The sequence below is a fragment of the Sphaerodactylus townsendi genome, linkage group LG06 (assembly GCF_021028975.2).
Source record: "Sphaerodactylus townsendi isolate TG3544 linkage group LG06, MPM_Stown_v2.3, whole genome shotgun sequence".
NCBI classification, from domain to species: Eukaryota; Metazoa; Chordata; class Lepidosauria; order Squamata; family Sphaerodactylidae; genus Sphaerodactylus; species Sphaerodactylus townsendi.
Window position 1 is genome coordinate 129,916,831 of NC_059430.1, and position 18,455 is coordinate 129,935,285.

Sequence of the window (18,455 nt, forward strand, 5' to 3'; positions counted from 1 at the left end):
GGCCAATTGGCCATGCTGGAAGGGGCTGATGGGAATTGTAGTCCATAACATCTGGCGTGCCAAAGGTTCACCACCACGGGGCTAACCCTTCAGCTCCTCAAAGCTTTCCCAAGTAGCAACTGCAAATGTTCACCTTTTCACTTTTATCTGCAAACCGGCATTTTCTGGGAGTTGCTATACTCCGGTTGTTCTCCTTTATAGCCCAGTTCTTTACTACACGGGGTGCAGGGAGGGATTCATGGACGATCCCTCTGCTTCTGCAAAGGTCTGCGAAGTCTCCCGCATATTGGAGTGCTCTCCTTCTGCACACAGCGAAAGAGTTGGGTTCTCTGAGCTGACCCTTCTCTCTGATCATACAGTTTTGCTAGGAGAGATTTTACGAGGAGGAAAACGTTCTATTGTATAACATCCTCTCTCTCTCTCGTGACAAAAGTTTTGGTGATGTAACCCAGGCAATTGTTTTAGCATCGATTATACCGGAGGTATAAATTGGCTTAAGGAAGACCGGCACCTCCCCTTCCTTCTCCGCTCTCAACCTTTGGTTGCAAGTTTTAACAGTTGATCTATTCTCTCCCCCTATCCCAGCAAACCTCCGACACTTTTATACATCTGTTTGTCTCTGATGTTCAAGAACACAAAATTAATGGGCCTCCCTCTCCCCTCTACTTTGCCTCCCCACCCCGCCAGCATGTTAAAACAGAAACAGTATTTACAATGAAGCGATGGAGGAGAAAACTAGTTTGTTCACAGTTAAAGGGGGAAAAGTGACATCAAATCATCCCATTCAGTAGTCTAAACTGTAAGAATTTGACAGTCTGTTGCAATTTTTTTCATTTACTAATATTTATATATATAATTTTTTTTGTTTTTGTAATATGGAAGATGAGGAAAAAATCCAAAAAACACAGGTTTGATGAACACAGAAGGAGGGAGGTTTTAAAGTTCGGAGTGATGGAAAGGGTGAAGCCCATAAGTTCAGAAGACGGGTTGAAACGAGATGACTGTTCCCGGCAGCGAGAGAATTCGAGATGGAATCCCCAATTCGGATGAAGCAAAAGTTGACTTCATTTTAAAATTATTATTATTTTTTTAAAAAAACACACATTTGAAAGGCGAGAGGTTGTGTCCCCCGGAAAAACAACACGCTAGAAATGTTCTTGATGCTGAGAAGAAGGATGAAGGTGGATTTGGAAAAGCAGTCCAGAGGTAGCCAACCACTGTATAAAGAGTCCCACGCTGCTTTAGGTAAGTTTTTTAAAATAATATATATATATACGTATATATATATTTATAGATAGAACTTTTGTGGTGTGCGAACTCGTCAAAATGCTGGATGGAAGGATGCTCCGGAAAATGAGGTGCCCTGACACAAAATTAAAACAGTTTTTGAGGGGGAGGGGCGGTAGGGAAGGATGACAGCTTGGCACTCAAAACTGGGATGCACAGACAAGTGGAGGAGAAGGAGTTTCGCCTGCAATATTCCCATTCAACCTTATCGATTGCCTTTTTCTTTTTCTTTTTTTAAATCTTGCCATCACAACACCCCTTCTTTGAACAGAACTGCCTGGAAATTAAAACAAGAAAGAAAGAAAAAAAAAACCAACAACAGTGATATGATAAATGTGGGGGGAGGGACAATAAGTGGAGAGTAAATGATAACAAGACAGCTCCCCCTCCCCGTCCCCCCACGGCTGCATGTGATTGCGTTGGAAGGTGAGTGGATATAGAAATTATGAGATATGCATATACATACTGGCTTGTCAGGACTTGGAACACACATCTTTAGAGAGGAAGCTCCGCCTCCCTTTTTTTCCACTAGGACACAGCCCCCCTGCCCTCCAGAACTATCTCTTGTCGCTTTCGGTTTGGAAGGAGGCCATGTGCATCTGCACATGCGTGCACCCCAGTTTGGCATGGGGGCAGTGCCAGGAGTCATTCAGAGAGCAATTCCCCCGAAAGGGCAGAAGAGCCCAGTGCTTCCTTTCAGGCCAGGAAGTGGACACTCGGTCAAATCTAGGCTGGCTACTGCCACTGCAGACCCTTTCAAAAGCTTCCTAACATTATTATTTTAATTCATAAAAATCTAGCTCATATTTTGGCACATTGAAAGCTTGCAGGTCCCAGTTTTCACCATGGCAGGTTTCACTACCCTCCCCCTCAGGCACCGAGGGCGGGGTAGGGTGGGGCGAAGGGTGTGGAGGACCCACACGCCCACGAGCAAATGGCTGCTTTTAAAACTAACTTAAAATGGACTGGGGCGGCGGGGGGAGGAGACAGGTAAATTCTGGTAGTGGAACCTGGTGAAGAGGAAGAGGAGGCAGTCACAAAATCAGCAAAACTTCAGAGACGTACATGTCGATCTCCACAGTTCACCATGCCTTGCACTGCAGTATGGTATATTGTTATTGCGAACTCCTACCTGGGCATTGTGGCGATAGCCGGGCCATCAGAACCAATACCCAGGACTATGGCAGGACCATAATTTAAGCAGGGATCCTCAAGACAGTCAGAGTTAAGGGCCCCTCCAAGGTGTCCCTAACATCACAGCATGGAAAACAACAAATGATACTGAATGCCATCAAGCGGAAGTTAGTCCAAGGAGGTGGATTTATGCTTGGCATGCCACTCCACCAGATGCCAACGGGAAGGGGGCTTCATTATAACACAGGTCTCCGCTAACTTTTGCTGCACCGTCCCCATCAGATGTCCAAGGAAGCCAATTTCTCCCACCACCGGGCTGGTTGAAGGATATCAGACATGAGCTCTGAAATTGCTGGCCACGAATCCACAGCACGGAAAGGTCTTCCTGTTCCGGCCAGTCCTCCGTTCTCTCGCACCTTTTCTCCAAAACCAGGATATGCACAAAGTGGCAGATATTTCTCTCAAAGCAAGGTCAGGAACAGCAGATGCGAGGCCCCACCCCCACCCCTCGCTCTTAAAGAGCATTATTTTTGTGAGATGAAAGGGGAAAAAAGCCAACGAAACTAAACTGAACATTATTTTGTTGAGCAGATCCCCACCTTGGACCGAGGCGATATATAGCAGGGATCTCCCTGGTTACTGGCGCAAAAGATTTCAATCTCATGCCCCCACCTACAACAGCTATACTACTGATATTCGTATGTTGAAAACAGACCCCCTTGGAGGTCTCTCTTATTGTTTTTTTTATTTAAACGTCATTTTTTAAAAAGCAAATAAGGACCCTGATTTCAGGCCCGCTAACAAGTGCTACGCTGTTCTAAACTGTTTTTTTTTAACTTTTGTTTTTAAATATCAAAACACTGCCCACCCCCTCTCCCGTTTCCCCAACAACTCTCCCTTTTAAAAAATTTCTTAAATAGCTGCATGTTTTCTATAAATAATGGTTTGGCACTTCAAAAATGAAAAAAAAAGAACAACCAAGGAGAGTGCGTCTTTTTAAACGGGATGTATGTCCATCGTGTTTCCAAATGATTCGGTACAGAAGACATTTCTGTAGGGGAAACTGTGATCATTGCAGGGACAAAGACCTGTTATGCACGGAGTGCTTTCTGTGATGCTCCTCACCCCTCTGTGCCTTTATGGTGGGGTCTCCTCACATTTCCTCGTTTACACATGAGGAGTTGTCCCACTGCCTTCCATGCGGCTTGCCTGCCCTTACATCCGGGTCACTCCCCTTTTCAACACAAGATTGAAGATCCCTCTCCCCTTTTAAGTCCATGAGTCCGTATAGATATTGTGCGAACTGTTATGCTGACCACTGATCCCCGAAAGATGGGATCGACAGCTGGCATTTCCCTAAAAAGACAAAAAAACAATAGCAGCCCACACAATATTGTTGTAAGGAATATCGATATGACATCTAAAGGACTCAACACCCCGCCCTCCCAACCACCCGGGCAATCTTCAATCTTGCATTGGATCGGGCGAGCGATCAGGAAGAAGTGAAACCCTGAAGTGATGGGGAAACATCCGTGTTTTCCCGCTCACGCAAACGGCAGGGCTTCCAGGATCTTTGGTGCCACAAACGGGATCACATCAGTACAGAAATCTTTCTGCTCCAGAGGAAAGTTACCCTCGCTGCGGGGTAGAGCGCCAGTGAATAATCCGCCAAAACTCGCTTCCCCCACCTCCATTTTTAATTTAGTTTTGTAAACAGAGACAGGAAAAGAATGTGGTGGGTTTGGGGGGTGTTTCATGAAGGAGAGGTTGCACTAAAGGACGCTGTGAAGCATAATGTCCCTGGATATTCTCCTGTGCGAGCCGCACAGAAACGAAGCACAGCCATGATCTGAGATCCGAGGCTTTGACTTCCCAAAGCTCATACACCAAAAACCTCTTTGGTGTCTAAGATGCTACTGAAGTCGACCAGAGTCAAGAAGGGTTCTCTTCCTTTTCACTGGGACTCGCACAGGGAGACACTCAATAGCTCATTTTCTTCAGCTTCTCTTCCTGTTTCCAGTATGGCAGACGGGGAGAAGAGGGGAAAAAGTAAGTTCAGGAAATCCTTTCAAAGAGCATGCAGCAAACTCTTGGAAGAGAGATACTTCAGAGGCTGCGACCTGCAATTTTGCAGGAGCGCAACAAATGCGACAGAACGCAGTGTCTGTGGGCAAAATTCTGCCTCGCAAGAACTGCAGCTTTCTTTCTTAAAACAAAATCTAGTCCTTATGGTTTCAAAAATATTTCTGATGCAGGAAGGGTAGTAACATAACTGACTGAGATTTTCCTTTTTAAGGGGGCAGGGCTTCAGTGCCTTTTACCCCAAGTGTAGCAACAATGGAATAAAATCAGTGGTGGCGAACCTATGGCACTCCAGATGTTCATGGACTACAATTCCCATCAGCCCCTGCCAGCATGGCCAATTGGCTGATGGGAATTGTAGTCCACGAACATCTGGAGTACCATAGGTTCACCACCACGGGAATAAATGAGGCAAAATAAAACTGGATCAGCGCTAGTTATGCAGGTCCCTGTTGCAGGACATAGATCACCTGGGCGCAGGTATTTGATACTGAAGTGCACACAGCTGTGGCCCAAAGTTCCCAAAGAGGAAGAGGCCAAACACGAGGAAGGAGCAGATGCCACAAGCCTTAGAATGAACGCCCCAAATGTCTGAGCGATTCGCAGGACGAGGTGAACTCTCCTCGCCTGATACATCCACACCGTTTAAAAAGACGCAGACGAAAAGTTTGGCACAACACATTTCCTTTTGCTCTTTCTCGCCACCCCAGCAAAGCCTGATATGCAACACACGGGCAAAACAGCAGCAGCGCTTGTTCCTTGTAAGACCCAGGAGGCCCAGAACCTCAGCCCGTGTGAACTGAGGCCTGCCTCGCTGGCAATTATTGTCCTTCCCCCCCACCCCACCTCCCTTTTCACTTCTCGGGAAATCTCCTATGGATAATATGCCGGCTGCAGCAGCAATCCTCGCTCGTTTAAAATCAGTGCAAGTTGCTAGACAGATATTGCTTCCTTAATTTTTTTTTTAAATAGTATATAAATTTCACATTTCGGTTTTGCTCCCTAGTGGTTATAGAGTCTTCTTGGCCTCAAGGCAAAGAAGGAAACAGAACCAAGACACAGGCTGTTAACTAATAAGAGATGAGCCCCCCCTCCCCAAATAAACCCCAGAGCCCAACCAACCCTGTAGTGGCAGCCTGAATCTTGGCTTTGCCTGCCAGTAGTGGATCAAACTAATTGGGAAGGGGTTTTTCCACCCCCTTGCCCCCTTGTAGGTTGCTCCACCAGGGTCCAGCCTTATGCTTCCAAAAGAGTCATGAGGGAAGCGATTCCCTCTAGTGGTAATAAGAAAAAAATATATTGCACAAGTCCACACCTCGCTGCTGGAGTAAAACAACGTTGGACATCAAGGCTAGAAGAGAAAGGTCTACGCTAAAGGGAGCTGCAAGTGCGTTGGGAGACAACCGAGGGAGGGAAATGCATGAGGTCTCCTGCCACATCTCCGTGCTCCCGCGCCGTGGTCTGAGATGCGATTCCTGCAAACACATCCAAGTCTACAGTCCCTTTGGGCCCCAACCTCACTTAGAACATCCGAGGCAAAGCAAACGATGGCTCAAACTCAGCTCTCCCTTTAAGAAATCCCGTCACCGATTCTACCACAAACAAACCAATAGGCACACACCCAAAACACCTTACAACGACCACTACCACCCTGGCTTGGATAAGCCGCACTGGCTGCGAGACGGCTCAGAGGGGCACGTGAAGGACCTGGAAGGAAGTCGCTTGCGGTGCCACAGGACGCTACATCACAGAGAGTGCTGGGTGACGAGGTAGACATCCACTTCACATTTACACTGGAGACCTTACGAAGGAAGTCATCCGTTCCGGAACGAGAAACGACGGGCTGCCGCCACCGGCTGGAAAAGCAAGGCTCCCAACACGACCCAACTGCCAAGTGGCCTTTCGGTCAAAAAGGAGATACAAACCGGCACGTGACCAGGCCGTCGGTTTGTTCAGACTGACGACAGCCAGCCCTGGCTGCTCGGCGGCTCCGTATGTCCAAGAAGCAAAAGCTGGCAGGAGGGGGAAAGACGCTCCTAGTCAAGTGCACAAATCTTCAAAAGCAGGTTGGACTAAACCCTCCCTGTGAGTGTTGCCGGGCCTGTATGTAAACATTGCAGGGAGACACCCTGATTCTCTTTTGTACCCCTTTAAAGGGAACAGGTGGGCCGGTGACAAAACAGCATGCATCACTGAAAGGCTTGCAAAAACATCAGGATGAGAAACGACGGAAACGACACTCAGACCTGTACTAAGTGGAAAGACTGCCTGTTTGGATGGCGGGAGGGTTCACGGGGCGAAAGGGAAGGCCACGCTGCCACCCGCCCCTGCCTCACGAGGGCGTAGGCATCGGTCGCCATCCAAACTGCGGGTGTTCAATGGGACTGCACAGGGAGTGCAAATTTTCACGCGAGAGGAGGCCTTTGCGGGAAGGAAGCTGCATCCCTGCGGTGTGACGGTCAGCATCAAAGGCCTCCTCACAGCTGCAGGCTGATAATACTGCTTGTTCATGCAAGGGGGTTGCAGGGAAGGAAAGAGAGAAAGAAGGTGGGTCATAGGGACTCCCCCCCAATCTGGGGTGGGATCTCGAGAGCTGACGGACTTGTAGTTCCTTTATGAATCCACACCAAAAACTAATACTGACAGGGGCGTGGGAATTCCCTAGTGCTTTCATGGGGGGTGCGGGGTGCGCGCGTAGCGACTGTGCAACTTTAGCTAGCTTACTGAACACACCAGGCTGGGCTCCTGGACAGACAGGAAGCATCTGGGATAAGCAAGCGGGTATTTCCCTTCCTATTCATGCCACCAGTATGGATACAAACAGGATAGCACTTCTTGTGACATGAAAAAAAACATGGCTGGTTTGGACAGCGACCCACCAGAAACTCAAGGAGAGCTTTCTGTCGAGAGATGAATTGCGACTCCGAGAGGCTACGCCACTTCTCTGTGGGAGGATCTCGCTTGCAGTTTACGCACCCTGCAGTTGTGAGTCACCAGGCATGCGACAGAAAACAGCCCAACGGATCTCAGGAAACAAACTCCACACACGGCTCTGTGGGACATAGCAACTTACTATGTCTCCGGAAGGGGACCGAGTGTCACCTGAACATCACAAGACTCTATCTTGCCCTTCACAGCAAGCACCCCACACCCCCGGCTGTTGTCCAATCTCAGGAGACCCTTCAGTCTTCTAAATAGTCTCTCTGCCATCCTCAGCACACATAAAACCACAGCAGAAGCTGCCTGGCCCGCTCGTCGCCCTGGTTCCAATCAAGCCATCACTTGCTCTATCCAAAACTCTTCCGCTGTGGAGGAGCCAGTCTCCTTGACACCTTTTCTTAGGTAGATCACAGGGTCATTCCTCGTCAGCAATCCTTCGCTCCAAATACCTCACTCTTTTTCTTTTTACAACAGGGTTAAGAAGGAGATGCAGAAGGAATCCCTCCCAAAGGAAAAAAATATGCAAGGGTATACATTGCAGCCCCCTCCCCACCCAGTCCCCCATTTCGGAATGCACCCTCGCCTACCTCGACCTCCTCTCAAAACGAGCAGGGATCACGCCAATTTTAGGGCTCACAGTAAGAGGGGAGATGGCACTTTGTGAAGCACCGCGCCAGGATTCGAACCCAGATCAGCTTCCCTCCCCCACGCATTTGGAAACCCAGCCTGATATCCTGTATCCCATAAAGGCCTGAGCATCAAGAGGGAAACACAAACACACACAGTTGCCGGGAAATTCTGAACCTGATCTACACACCGCCGTGTGAGGGAAGGGGAACGAAGAGGCAAGGCCCTGCCCCTTTGAGACTGCTGATTCAGGACGTTAGAAATAAAGAGGGAAAGAGAGAGGATATTTTTTTTCTTAAAAAATGATTTTTTTTTCTATTAAAATCCATCAACTCAAAAAAGAAAAGAAAATGTTGCCATATATATACATATACAGGATCGCACCAATGGCGAAATAAAGGTCCAGCAGAGGAAATGCTGAGCTGTTTCCCGACCAGAGGAGTGAGAGAGAGAGTGTGTGTGTATGTGTGTGTGTGTGTGTGTGTGTTTGTGTGCAAGATGGACATTGGGAGGGCTGGTGTCAGGTTAGTTACAATTTGAACGATTTAAAGACTTGATTTGAATTCCGCTCCTTCCCCCCAGCCTTCTCTCCAGCCTTCTCTTATCCCACTTTCTGTGGGTTGGTTGCTCGAACTCCTTGCTCGTATGTTACTCGCTGGCTGATGAGATACTGGGCCGCTTGGGTGGCGGCTGGCGTGCCAGTGATGGTGACTTTACGGTTCCTAGTGCCTGGAATAAACTCCCCCTTTTTGGAAATCTGGATGCGGGCGCCCGTCAGCTCTTGGTACTCAACCAACGTCTTGCCTCCTTTCCCCAAAATGGCGCCCACTAGGTTCTCCGGCACTGCGATCTCCACCATATCTTTGGCGCTTTCCACAAGCTTCTCTGTGGCCAGGAAGGAGCTGGCCATCAGCGGGGAGGCCGTCCCCAGGTAGCCGTTGGCTGCCCCTGTGGCTGCAGCTAAAGAGCCTAACGTGAAGGCTCCGACCGCGCCGGCAGGCGTGGAGGTGCTGGTAGAAGCCTCGTTGGCATAGGAAGCTAAGAGGTTGGCAGCGGCGGCGGCGGCTGGGTTGGCACCAGCGGCAACGGCTGCCAGCACCCCAGAAGCAGCTGCTGAGTTGAGGCCTAGCCCCAAAGAACTGGTGTTGTATCCATAGCTTGCCAGCGTGTTGAGAGCTGTGCTAATGGCTAACAAGTCGCTCCCAGAGAAGCCCGGCAGAGCAGCTGGGAAAGCCCCGACTCCGGCGAGGCCGGTGTGACCCAGCAAGCCCGAAGCCGTGGCTGCCGCCGCAGCGGCTGGCAGCACGTCCGTGGAATTAGCATAGGGTGATCCTGTCGGGTTAGAGTTGGCCACAGGGCCTGTGATGTTGGCATAGCTGATGTTGAGGCAGCTGCTGCTCTGCGGATCCTCCTGGATCTTCTGGACGATGATGTCGACCGCCTTGTGGATCTGCTCGGGCTCCCCGCTGATGGTCACCACCCGTTCCTGGAGGTTGATGCCCTCGGGCTTCTGGCTCAGCTGCACCCAGGCTCCCGACTGCTCCATGACGGCCTTGACGGTGGCCCCGCCTTTGCCGATGATCAGCCCGGCCGTGCTGTTCGGAACAATCACCTTGGCCTGCATTGGAGGAAAGCGAGAGGGGTGTGAGTGGCGTATCTGATTCTAATCTTGAGATTAGGAAAAAATATTCTAATACGTTTTCTCTGATTCCTGATGAAATGGATGCTTCCTGCAGACTCCTTTTTTTACTGGATAATTCTGATCTCACAACTTGTGAAATGGTAGCACATTTTTTATTGGAAGTGATGTATAACCAGTAGCCTACACTTACGCCATATATTTTGTATTTGAATACTGCTTTTATTATAAATTCCGTATTTTCGATATGATGATATTTTATTTGTTTTATGCCAAATAAAGGCTAAAGAAAAGTAAATATCTGATTCGCTCACTTTTCAATTCCTGCCCATTGCCTAAAGCTGAACAGCTGTCCTGAACAGGAGCAGCAGTGGTGTAGGAGGTTACAAGCTCGTGTATCTAATCTGGAGGAACCGGGTTTGATTCCCAGCTCTGCCGCCTGAGCTGTGGAGGCTTATCTGGGGAATTCAGATTAGCCTGTGCACTCCCACACACACCGCCAGCTGGGTGACGTTGGGCTAGTCACAATTTTTCGGAGCTCTCTCAGCCCCACCTAGCTCACAGGGTGTCTGTTGTGAGGGGGGAAGGGCAAGGAGATTGTAAGCCCCTTTGAGTCTCCTGCAGGAGAGAAAGGGGGGATATAAATCCAAGCTCTTCCTCTTCTTCTTCTTGATTGTGAGATTTATTTATTTATTTTATTTATTATTGCATTTATAAACCGCCCCATCCCCTAAGGGTTCTGGGCGGTGAACAACAGATATTATAAACAATGTAGCAATAACGATAACATTTAAAATCAGTAACATCACTAAATATATAAAATTACATAAAATTACAGCGTTCCGTATGAACCATATGGCGTCCAGCGTTAAAACTATCGATACAACCCCCTCCCGGCGGGGGCGGTATAGATGTTGCGAACTCCCAGAGTAATAAAGGGAGGGACAGGAAGGGTGCACACCATCAGCGGCCGGCCTCCCCAAAGGCCCGGTGGAACAATTCGGTCTTACAGGCTCTGCGGAACTCTCCAAGATCCTAACCCTCGTCCCCCTGCCGTGCTGGGGAGCGAGGCACCTTTGAATGCCCCGCAGAAGTCGGTTGCCTTGGCTGCCGGCTTCTGCAGGGCTTTCAAAAGCGCCTCGCCCCCCTGCCTTTTGGCCCGGCCCTCCACAATATTTTCTGTTTCTTATGCGTCCCCATGGAAAAAATAATTGCCCACCCCTGCTCTAAACCATAGTGCAGTGATGGCAAACCTTTTCAAGACCGAGTGCCCAAATGGCAACCCAAGACCCACTTATTTATTGCAAAGTGCCAACATGGCAATTTAACCTGAATACTGAGGTTTTCGTTTAGAAAAAACGGTTGGCTCTGAGGCATGCATTACTCAGGAGTAAACTTGGTGGTAGTCGGTGGCTTTGCTTTGAAGCAACCGTGCAACTCTTCCAATCATGACCCTAGGAAGTGTATCATGACCCTAGGAGGGTTTACTCAGAAGCAAGCTCCATTGCCAGCAACTGAGCTTACTCTCAGGTAAAGGATCGTGCATTAGTTCTTTGCATGAAAATCAGTGGGGTTTAACAGCGCTTGGGTTACCTACACTGCTTCCCCAAAACTTGGTCTTAGGTTTAATGCAAATAATCAAGCCCAGCGGCCCAGGCCAGCCTAGGTGTGTGTGTGGGGGACTCTGCGCGTGCCCACAGAGAGGGCTCTGAGTGGCACCCCTGCCATAGGTTCGCCACCACTGCCATAGTGGCTTCTGCTGAGATAAAATGCTGTTGGCTTTCAAGGTGTCAATAGACTCCTTGTCATTTTGGCACAGCGCCACCCCTTCCCGTGGACAGACCTCTGGTCCCCCATCCTCACTACCTACCGCCAATCCCACCTTCCTTCCTTTTCAAAAGACCTCCCACTATTATCTGGCACTCACTCCCGAGCGCCTGCTCTAGCACAGCTTGTGGGGAGGGAAGTTCCTTTCAGCACCACGGAGAGCAGACAGCACCCTGCATTCGAGGCCTGCTCGCCATCCCCGCCTGGGCCGGCTGGACGGGAGGCGTTCTGCCCCCCACCCCACTCCCGCACCCTAGCAAAGTCCGTGGAGAAGCGGCAGTGCATGTCTGCTGGGACAGTGTCTGTCTGTGACCAATAGGCAGGCAGGCCTTTCATCCAGACCAGGTGAGAAACTGAGGCACGGGCATAAAATTAGGGAAGGCAAAACCATTTCCATTTCCAACCAGGGAGGCATATGCCTTAAGACAGCGGTGGCGAACCTATGGCATGGGTGCCAGAGGTGGCCCTCAGAGCCCTAGGAGTGCCAGAGGTGGCACTCGGAGCCCTAGGAGTGCCAGAGGTGGCATTTCAGACTAAGGAGTTACCAGAGGTGGCCTTTCAGACCTAGGAGGTGCCAGAGGTGGCGATTATGAAGGTGGCTTTTCGAGGCCTAGGAGTGCCAGAGGTGAGACCTAGGAGTGCCAGAGGTGGCGACCAGACCCCTAGAGGTGGGGGGTAGCTCGGAACTAGGAGTGCAGAGGTGGCATTGAACTAGGAGTGCCAGAGGTGGCACTCGGAGCCCTAGGAGTGCCAGAGGTGGCACTCGGAGCCCTAGGAGTGCCAGAGGTGGCACTCGGAGCCCTAGGAGTGCCAGAGGTGGCACTCGGAGCCCTAGGAGTGCCAGAGGTGGCACTCGGAGCCCTAGGAGTGCCAAAGGTTGCACTCAGAGCCCTAGGAGCAGCAGTGGCATAGGAGGTTAAGAGCTCGTGTATCTAATCTGGAGGAACCGGGTTTGATTCCCAGCTCTGCCGCCTGAGCCGTGGAGGCTTCTCTGGGGAATTCAGATTAGCCTGTGCACTCCCACACACGCCAGCTGGGTGACCTTGGGCTAGTCACAGCTTCCTGGAGCTCTCTCAGCCCCACCCACCTCCCAGGGTGTTTGTTGTGAGGGGGGAAGGGCAAGGAGATTGTCAGCCCCTTTGAGTCTCCTGCAGGAGAGAAAGGGGGGATAGAAATCCAAACTCTTCTTCTTCTTCTTTCTGTGGGCACACACAAACAGAGTTCATCATGTGGGGGGATCACCCCCCCCCCCCGCACACACACACATCTAGGCTAGACTGGGCACGATCCTTTACTTGAGAGTAAGCATGGTTGCTGGCAATGGGGCTTGCTTCTGAGTAAACCCTCCTAGGGTCGTGATTCACCCGTTCTAAGCATTGCACAGTTGCTTCAAAGCAAAGCCACCGACTACCACCAAGCTTACTCCTGAGTAATGCACACCTCGGAGCCAACTGGTTTTCTAAACTAAAACCTCAGTATTCAGGTTCAATTGCCGTGTTGGCGCTTTGCGATAAATAAGTGGGTTTTGGGTTGCAATTTGGGCACTCGGTCTCGAAAAGGTTCGCCATCACTGCCTTAAGGTTTTAAAAAAGGCCCAACACTTTGTGCCAAGAATCACTGAATTTCACAGCCTGGATAAACTGCGCAAATTAGGGACGTTTACGGGACATCTTTTATTTTGCACGGTTTAATCCATTTCTGATCTTTATGGGGAGAGACCAAAGACTGTGCAGCGTGGCACAGTCCTGACCCCAATCATCAGAAATCCCATTTAGCAACCAATTTTTTTTTTAAAAAAGGAGTCCACCACCACCTTGAAGATCAGCAAAATATATTGGAGCCAAAGATGTTGTGAGCTGGAACTCAGACGCGAAGAAGAAGAAGAAGAAGAAGAAGAAGAAGAAGAAGAAGAAGAAGAGGACGAGGAGGACGAGGAGGACGAGGAGGACGAGGAGGAGTTTGGATTCTTATCCCCCCTTTCTCTTCTGCAGGAGACTCAAAGGGGCTGACAATCTCCTTGCCCTTCCCCCCTCACAACAAACACCCTGTGAGGTAGGTGGGGCTGAGAGAGCTCCGAGAAGCTGTGACTAGCCCATGGTCACCCAGCTGGCGTGTGTGTGGTACGCTTAGGTGTACCAATCTGTCAGGCCCATTTATTCAGCAACAGAAATCTTATTCCCCTCATGTTTCAGGTCCTTGCCTGCCAGTTTTCAAGCATATCTTTACAAGCATAAGAAACAGAAACTTCCTTTTTTTAAAAAAAAAATCAAAATACTGAAAAGCAGCTGTCCTTAGGAAGTTGGGAGATGGATTCAGAGGGCTGCTACGAAGGATACAGACATCTTTTATTCAAATATCTGCTCACAGCAGCAAGAAAAATATTTGCAGCCAAGCAGAAAGAAGACAAATGCCCAACTCTAAAAGAATGGAAAGGCAAACTGGCAGGATAGGTCGTCACGGCAAGCCTAACAGCTTATATACGTAACCGGCTCAGATTAGAATTTCAGGAAAAACTGAATCTCTCTCTCTCTCTCTCTCTCTCTCTCTCTCTCTCTCTCTCTCTCTCTCTCTCTCTCTCTTTCTCTCTCTCTCTCTCTCTCTCTCTCTCTCTCTCTCTCACACACACACACACACACACACCCCTGGCCACCTCAGGTGAGAATTAAAGGGAAAAATTTAGGAAAGAAATGCTTTAAAATAAGTTTTTCTGATAAGCAAACACAGATGAAGATAAGATTGACTGTGCAATTCATGGGGGGAGGGGGGAGAGGACCATGGACCCAGCATGACCCCAGAACCCGCATCATTGCTGGGCTACGGGGGGGGGAGGGGGGGCGGCATTTATGCCGGCACTGACGAGCCATGCAGTCTCATGTTGAGCAAGCACCACAACAGCAACCGCACCAGTGCCCCTATGCCTCAGAAGCCCACATCAGGCTGACGGGAGGTTTCCCTGGGGCAGAGCGGACTTCAGTCTGCTTCTGCAGGGCCTTCCAGGCAGTGTCGCAGGTATAAAGTTTTTATGGGGTGGATTTCGGGGGGTGGGGCCACACCCCCACCCACCCCTGGGGCAGTGGTGGGATCCAAAACTTTTAGTAACAGGTTCCCATGGTGGTGGGAACAGTGGCGTAGCGCCAATGGGGCTGGACGGGGCACAACGGGGGCGGGGGCGGGCATTCCGGGGGCAGGGCATTAATAATTTTTCTGTTACTGTAAAAAACTCTTACTGTAAAAAAAAGTTCCTAATTTCCTGCTGGTATCTTTCTGTCCGTAATTTAAACTCATTCTAGCAAGTCCTATCGTCTACTGCCAACAGAAACAACTACTTCTCCTCTAATTGACTGCCTGTCAAATACTTAATACTTTCAAATACTTACTTTTGTTTCTAGAAATCAAAAGAAGGAGACTTTACCATATTTCTAAAACAGGTTTTTAAAACAGCCCAACAGGGAGAATGATCCCGTTTTCTACCTTCGCTAACCAGCCACATAGGAAACAGCAGGACTTTATGATTTTTGGACCTAATGGAATTTCTAACGGAAAAGCAGACCCGATTAGTAACCCCCTCTTGGCACACACAAATCATTAGTAACCCACTCTCGGGAACTGGTGAGAACCTGCTGGATCCCACCTCTGCCCTGGGGGCATGGTCCTGCCTCCCCAAGCCCCGCCCCCAGCCTCAGTGATTACAAAACCAGCTGCCTCATAGTCTTAGAGCACCCTTGACCCCGCCCATGTCATGTCATCGACATGGGCATGACACGGGCAGGGTCCAGGGAGCCCGGCTCTGCCTGCCCAGGGTGGGGCTTGGGGAGGCATGGCCACCCCCCCCAGGGCCCTGAGCCCTGCCCCCCACCCTCAGTGCTTATAAAAGCAGCTCTCCAAGGCCGGGGATAGCAGTCTCTTGTGGCCTCCCCGGAGGGGAGGGCAGAAGAGACTGCTGGCTCAGCCACCGGGGGGGGGGGGCAGCCCCATCTTCAGGCAGGGGCACAGCCCTGCCCTGTGTGGGGGCAGGGGGCCTGGCCAAGCAAGCCAGACATGTAATGGGGGGGTTGAACCCGTGAACCCCCCCCCCTTACCAGGAATGCCAGCAAAAAGGCAGGTGTAGCCCACTGGGCAGGATAGGGCCCTTTCAGAGGGGATGATAGGTTTACTTTTTATTTTTCCCTGCCACGCTGCCAGAGTCATTGTGGAAACGCTGTATTGAAACCTAGAACCAGACCAGATTCTTAGAAATGGAAATAAGTTCTATAGAACAATGTGAAATTGACTAATGTTTACTTCCATATTGCAAAAATAAAAAAGAATGCACACAACGTTGCTCGTAACATCCCGCTAACAGGATAAAGCGCACGTGTTTGTGTGTATACAACGCAATTAAATATATGTGTGGTCTTGCTCCGGGGCGGATGGTTTTGAGCTGGATGTTCTTTGACTTTTGCCCACCAAGTGATTCTACATTTCTATGAGTTGAAGGGAACGGAGGGAAACGGGGGAGTGAAACGTGGGCACAGCGAGTGATTGCTTCAGGGACTCCTCTATTCTCCCACCCTTTATGTAACCACGGAGAAAAAGAGAGAGCCGTTCAGATTTAGCAAGGAAATGCTCTTATGTAACCAAGTCACTGGCGTCCCCTGAAATCCACCGCCCCAGTCAGCCAGCACACAACAATGGGGATAGATTAGAAAGGAGAGTAAGGAGAGAGAAGAGGAAATTCTCCTCTGCTGGCGGAACGGTGCGACGGTCCCACTTGGAAAACTGTGTCATAAGAACATAACATAAGAACATAAGAACTAGCCTGCTGGATCAGACCAGAGTCCATCTAGTCCAGCATTCTGCTACTCGCAGTGGCCCACCAGGTGCCTTTGGGAACTCACGTGCAGGAGGTGAAAGCAATGGCCTGCTGCTGCTGCTGCTCCCGAGCACCTGGTCTGCTAAGGCATTTGCAATCTGAGATCAAGGAGGATCAAGATTGGTAGCCATAGATCGACTTCTCCTCCATAAATCTGTCCAAGCCCTTTTTAAAGCTATCCAGGTTAGTGGCCATCACCACCTCCTGTGGCAGCATATTCCAAACACCAATCACACGTTGCGTGAAGAAGTGTTTCCTTTTATTAGTCCTAATTCCCCCCCCCCCCCCAGCATTTTCAATGAATGCCCCCTGGTTCTGGTATTGTGAGAAAGAGAGAAAAATTTCTCTCTGTCAACATTTTCTACCCCATGTCCTCTGAGAACTGGCCGTCTCCTCCAGGCTGGGAGGACCACACGACTTTAGAGTTTGCTATCATTGGCCGTTTCCCCACTTTTAAAATGACATCCGTTTCGTTTGGTCCAGGACCTTTTTAGCATGAGGGTCGTGTTCCACGGGCTTCCCCACTGCCCCGCGCCCTGCACGGGGTCATCAAAAGGCGCCGTTTTGAGCAGCGCCAGAATGACCCGCGCTGAGGGGGCACAAGAGCAGCAGAGTCGGGGCGGCTGCGTTGTAGCCGCCCCTGTAGTGGGGAGTACAGTTGGACCCCGCGCTACTAGGCGAGAGTAGCGCGCAGCAAACAGTGAGTGGGGAAAGGGCCATTAATAGCTAAAATCCCCGACCAGGCTAGCGCAATCAAAACCAGGACTTGGGTGGGGCGACCACCAGAGATGTCCAGGCTTGCTCTGCAGAGGCAGGAAACGGCAAACCACCTCTGTTCGTTTCCTGCCTTGGAAACCCTACGGGGTTGCCATAGATCAGCTATAAGTTGATAGTATTTACAACCATCACCACAAAGAGCTACGATGCTTCTGTGTTCTAAGACTGAATGAGCCCCTGTTCTGGTGCCTTTGAAACCAATCCCTCGTCTTGCTGTGAGTCCTTAACTTTAGCAATATACACTTTAGGCCCCTTCCGCACACGCAAAATAATGCATTTTCAAACCACTTTCACAACTGTTTGCCAGTGGATTTTGCCATTCCACACAGCTTCAAAGAGCACTGAAAGCAGTTTGAAAGTGCATTATTCTGCATGTGCGGAAGGAACCTTAGACAAACATTTCACTTTTTCTTCATCGACTTCCTCCTCCTTTATTCCTATGAGGACTTTACTTCTTTCTCCTCCACCAACTACCCAAATCAATTGTCACTTTTCCACCCACTCACCAGCCTCGCTTTCAAAAAAAAGAAAAGAAAAGAAAATAGAAGAAAGGAAGCAAAAAAACCACTTCTGACACAAGCATTGAAGAAGAAGAAGAAGAAGAAGAAGAAGAAGAAGAAGAAGAAGAAGAAGAAGAAGAAGAAGAAGAAGAAGAAGAAGAAGAAGAAGAAGAAGAAGAAGAAGAAGAAGAAAGGGAAATAAGTCAAACGCCAGAAACTAAGTTAAGAAGGGAGGGGAAGGACGCATAAAGTAGAAACAAAAATATAACAGCAGTGGTGGCAGATCTATGCACGAGTTCCTATTAAAGACTTCCAAAACTCTAAAAATAAGTGCACGCGCAATTGTCATCTTGTGAAGAAATGGCATCTTCCACCGAGGTTTGAAGGGACATTTTAACCATTTTTTCCCTCTGGGCAGGAGGTTGCATGCCTGCCGCATCTCAGCTACTTTTTTAGAAATGCTAGCAAGAGACAATGAGATGTCAAACGCCACCCCAACCCAGTGGTGGGATCCAAAAGAGGTAACAGGTTCCCATGGGGGTGGGATTCAAACTGTGGCGTAGCGCCAATGGGGCGGGGCGGGGCATGACGGGGGCGTGGCCGGGCATTCCTGGGCGGGGCTGTGGCAAGGACGCAGCCGCTGCGCCGGTCCTTGGGCGGGAAACGAATGCACACAGGCGCAGGCTGCCACGCACGCCGGTGCACCGCCTGCTAGACTGCTTCAAGTTCTGCGCGCTACTGCTGAGAGGAGGGGCGTAACTAAGGCAGAAATCACCTGGCAAAATCACCC

At 49.9% G+C, this 18,455-nt stretch overlaps 1 protein-coding gene across 1 annotated transcript; it reads right to left on the reverse strand.

Annotated features, from left to right (window-relative positions):
* Window positions 1-4,903: 4,903 nt before the first annotated feature.
* NOVA2 (NOVA alternative splicing regulator 2) lies at window positions 4,904-9,694 on the reverse strand. The gene has a single exon (XM_048499758.1). The coding sequence runs from the start codon at window positions 9,692-9,694 to the stop codon at window positions 8,672-8,674; it is 1,023 nt and encodes a 340-aa protein (XP_048355715.1). The 3' UTR covers window positions 4,904-8,671.
* Window positions 9,695-18,455: the final 8,761 nt, after the last annotated feature.

Bases quoted from the DNA above. Each gene is read 5' to 3' on its own strand.
- NOVA2 (XM_048499758.1), bottom strand. From the start codon at position 9,694: ATGCAGGCCAAGGTGATTGTTCCGAACAGCACGGCCGGGCTGATCATC.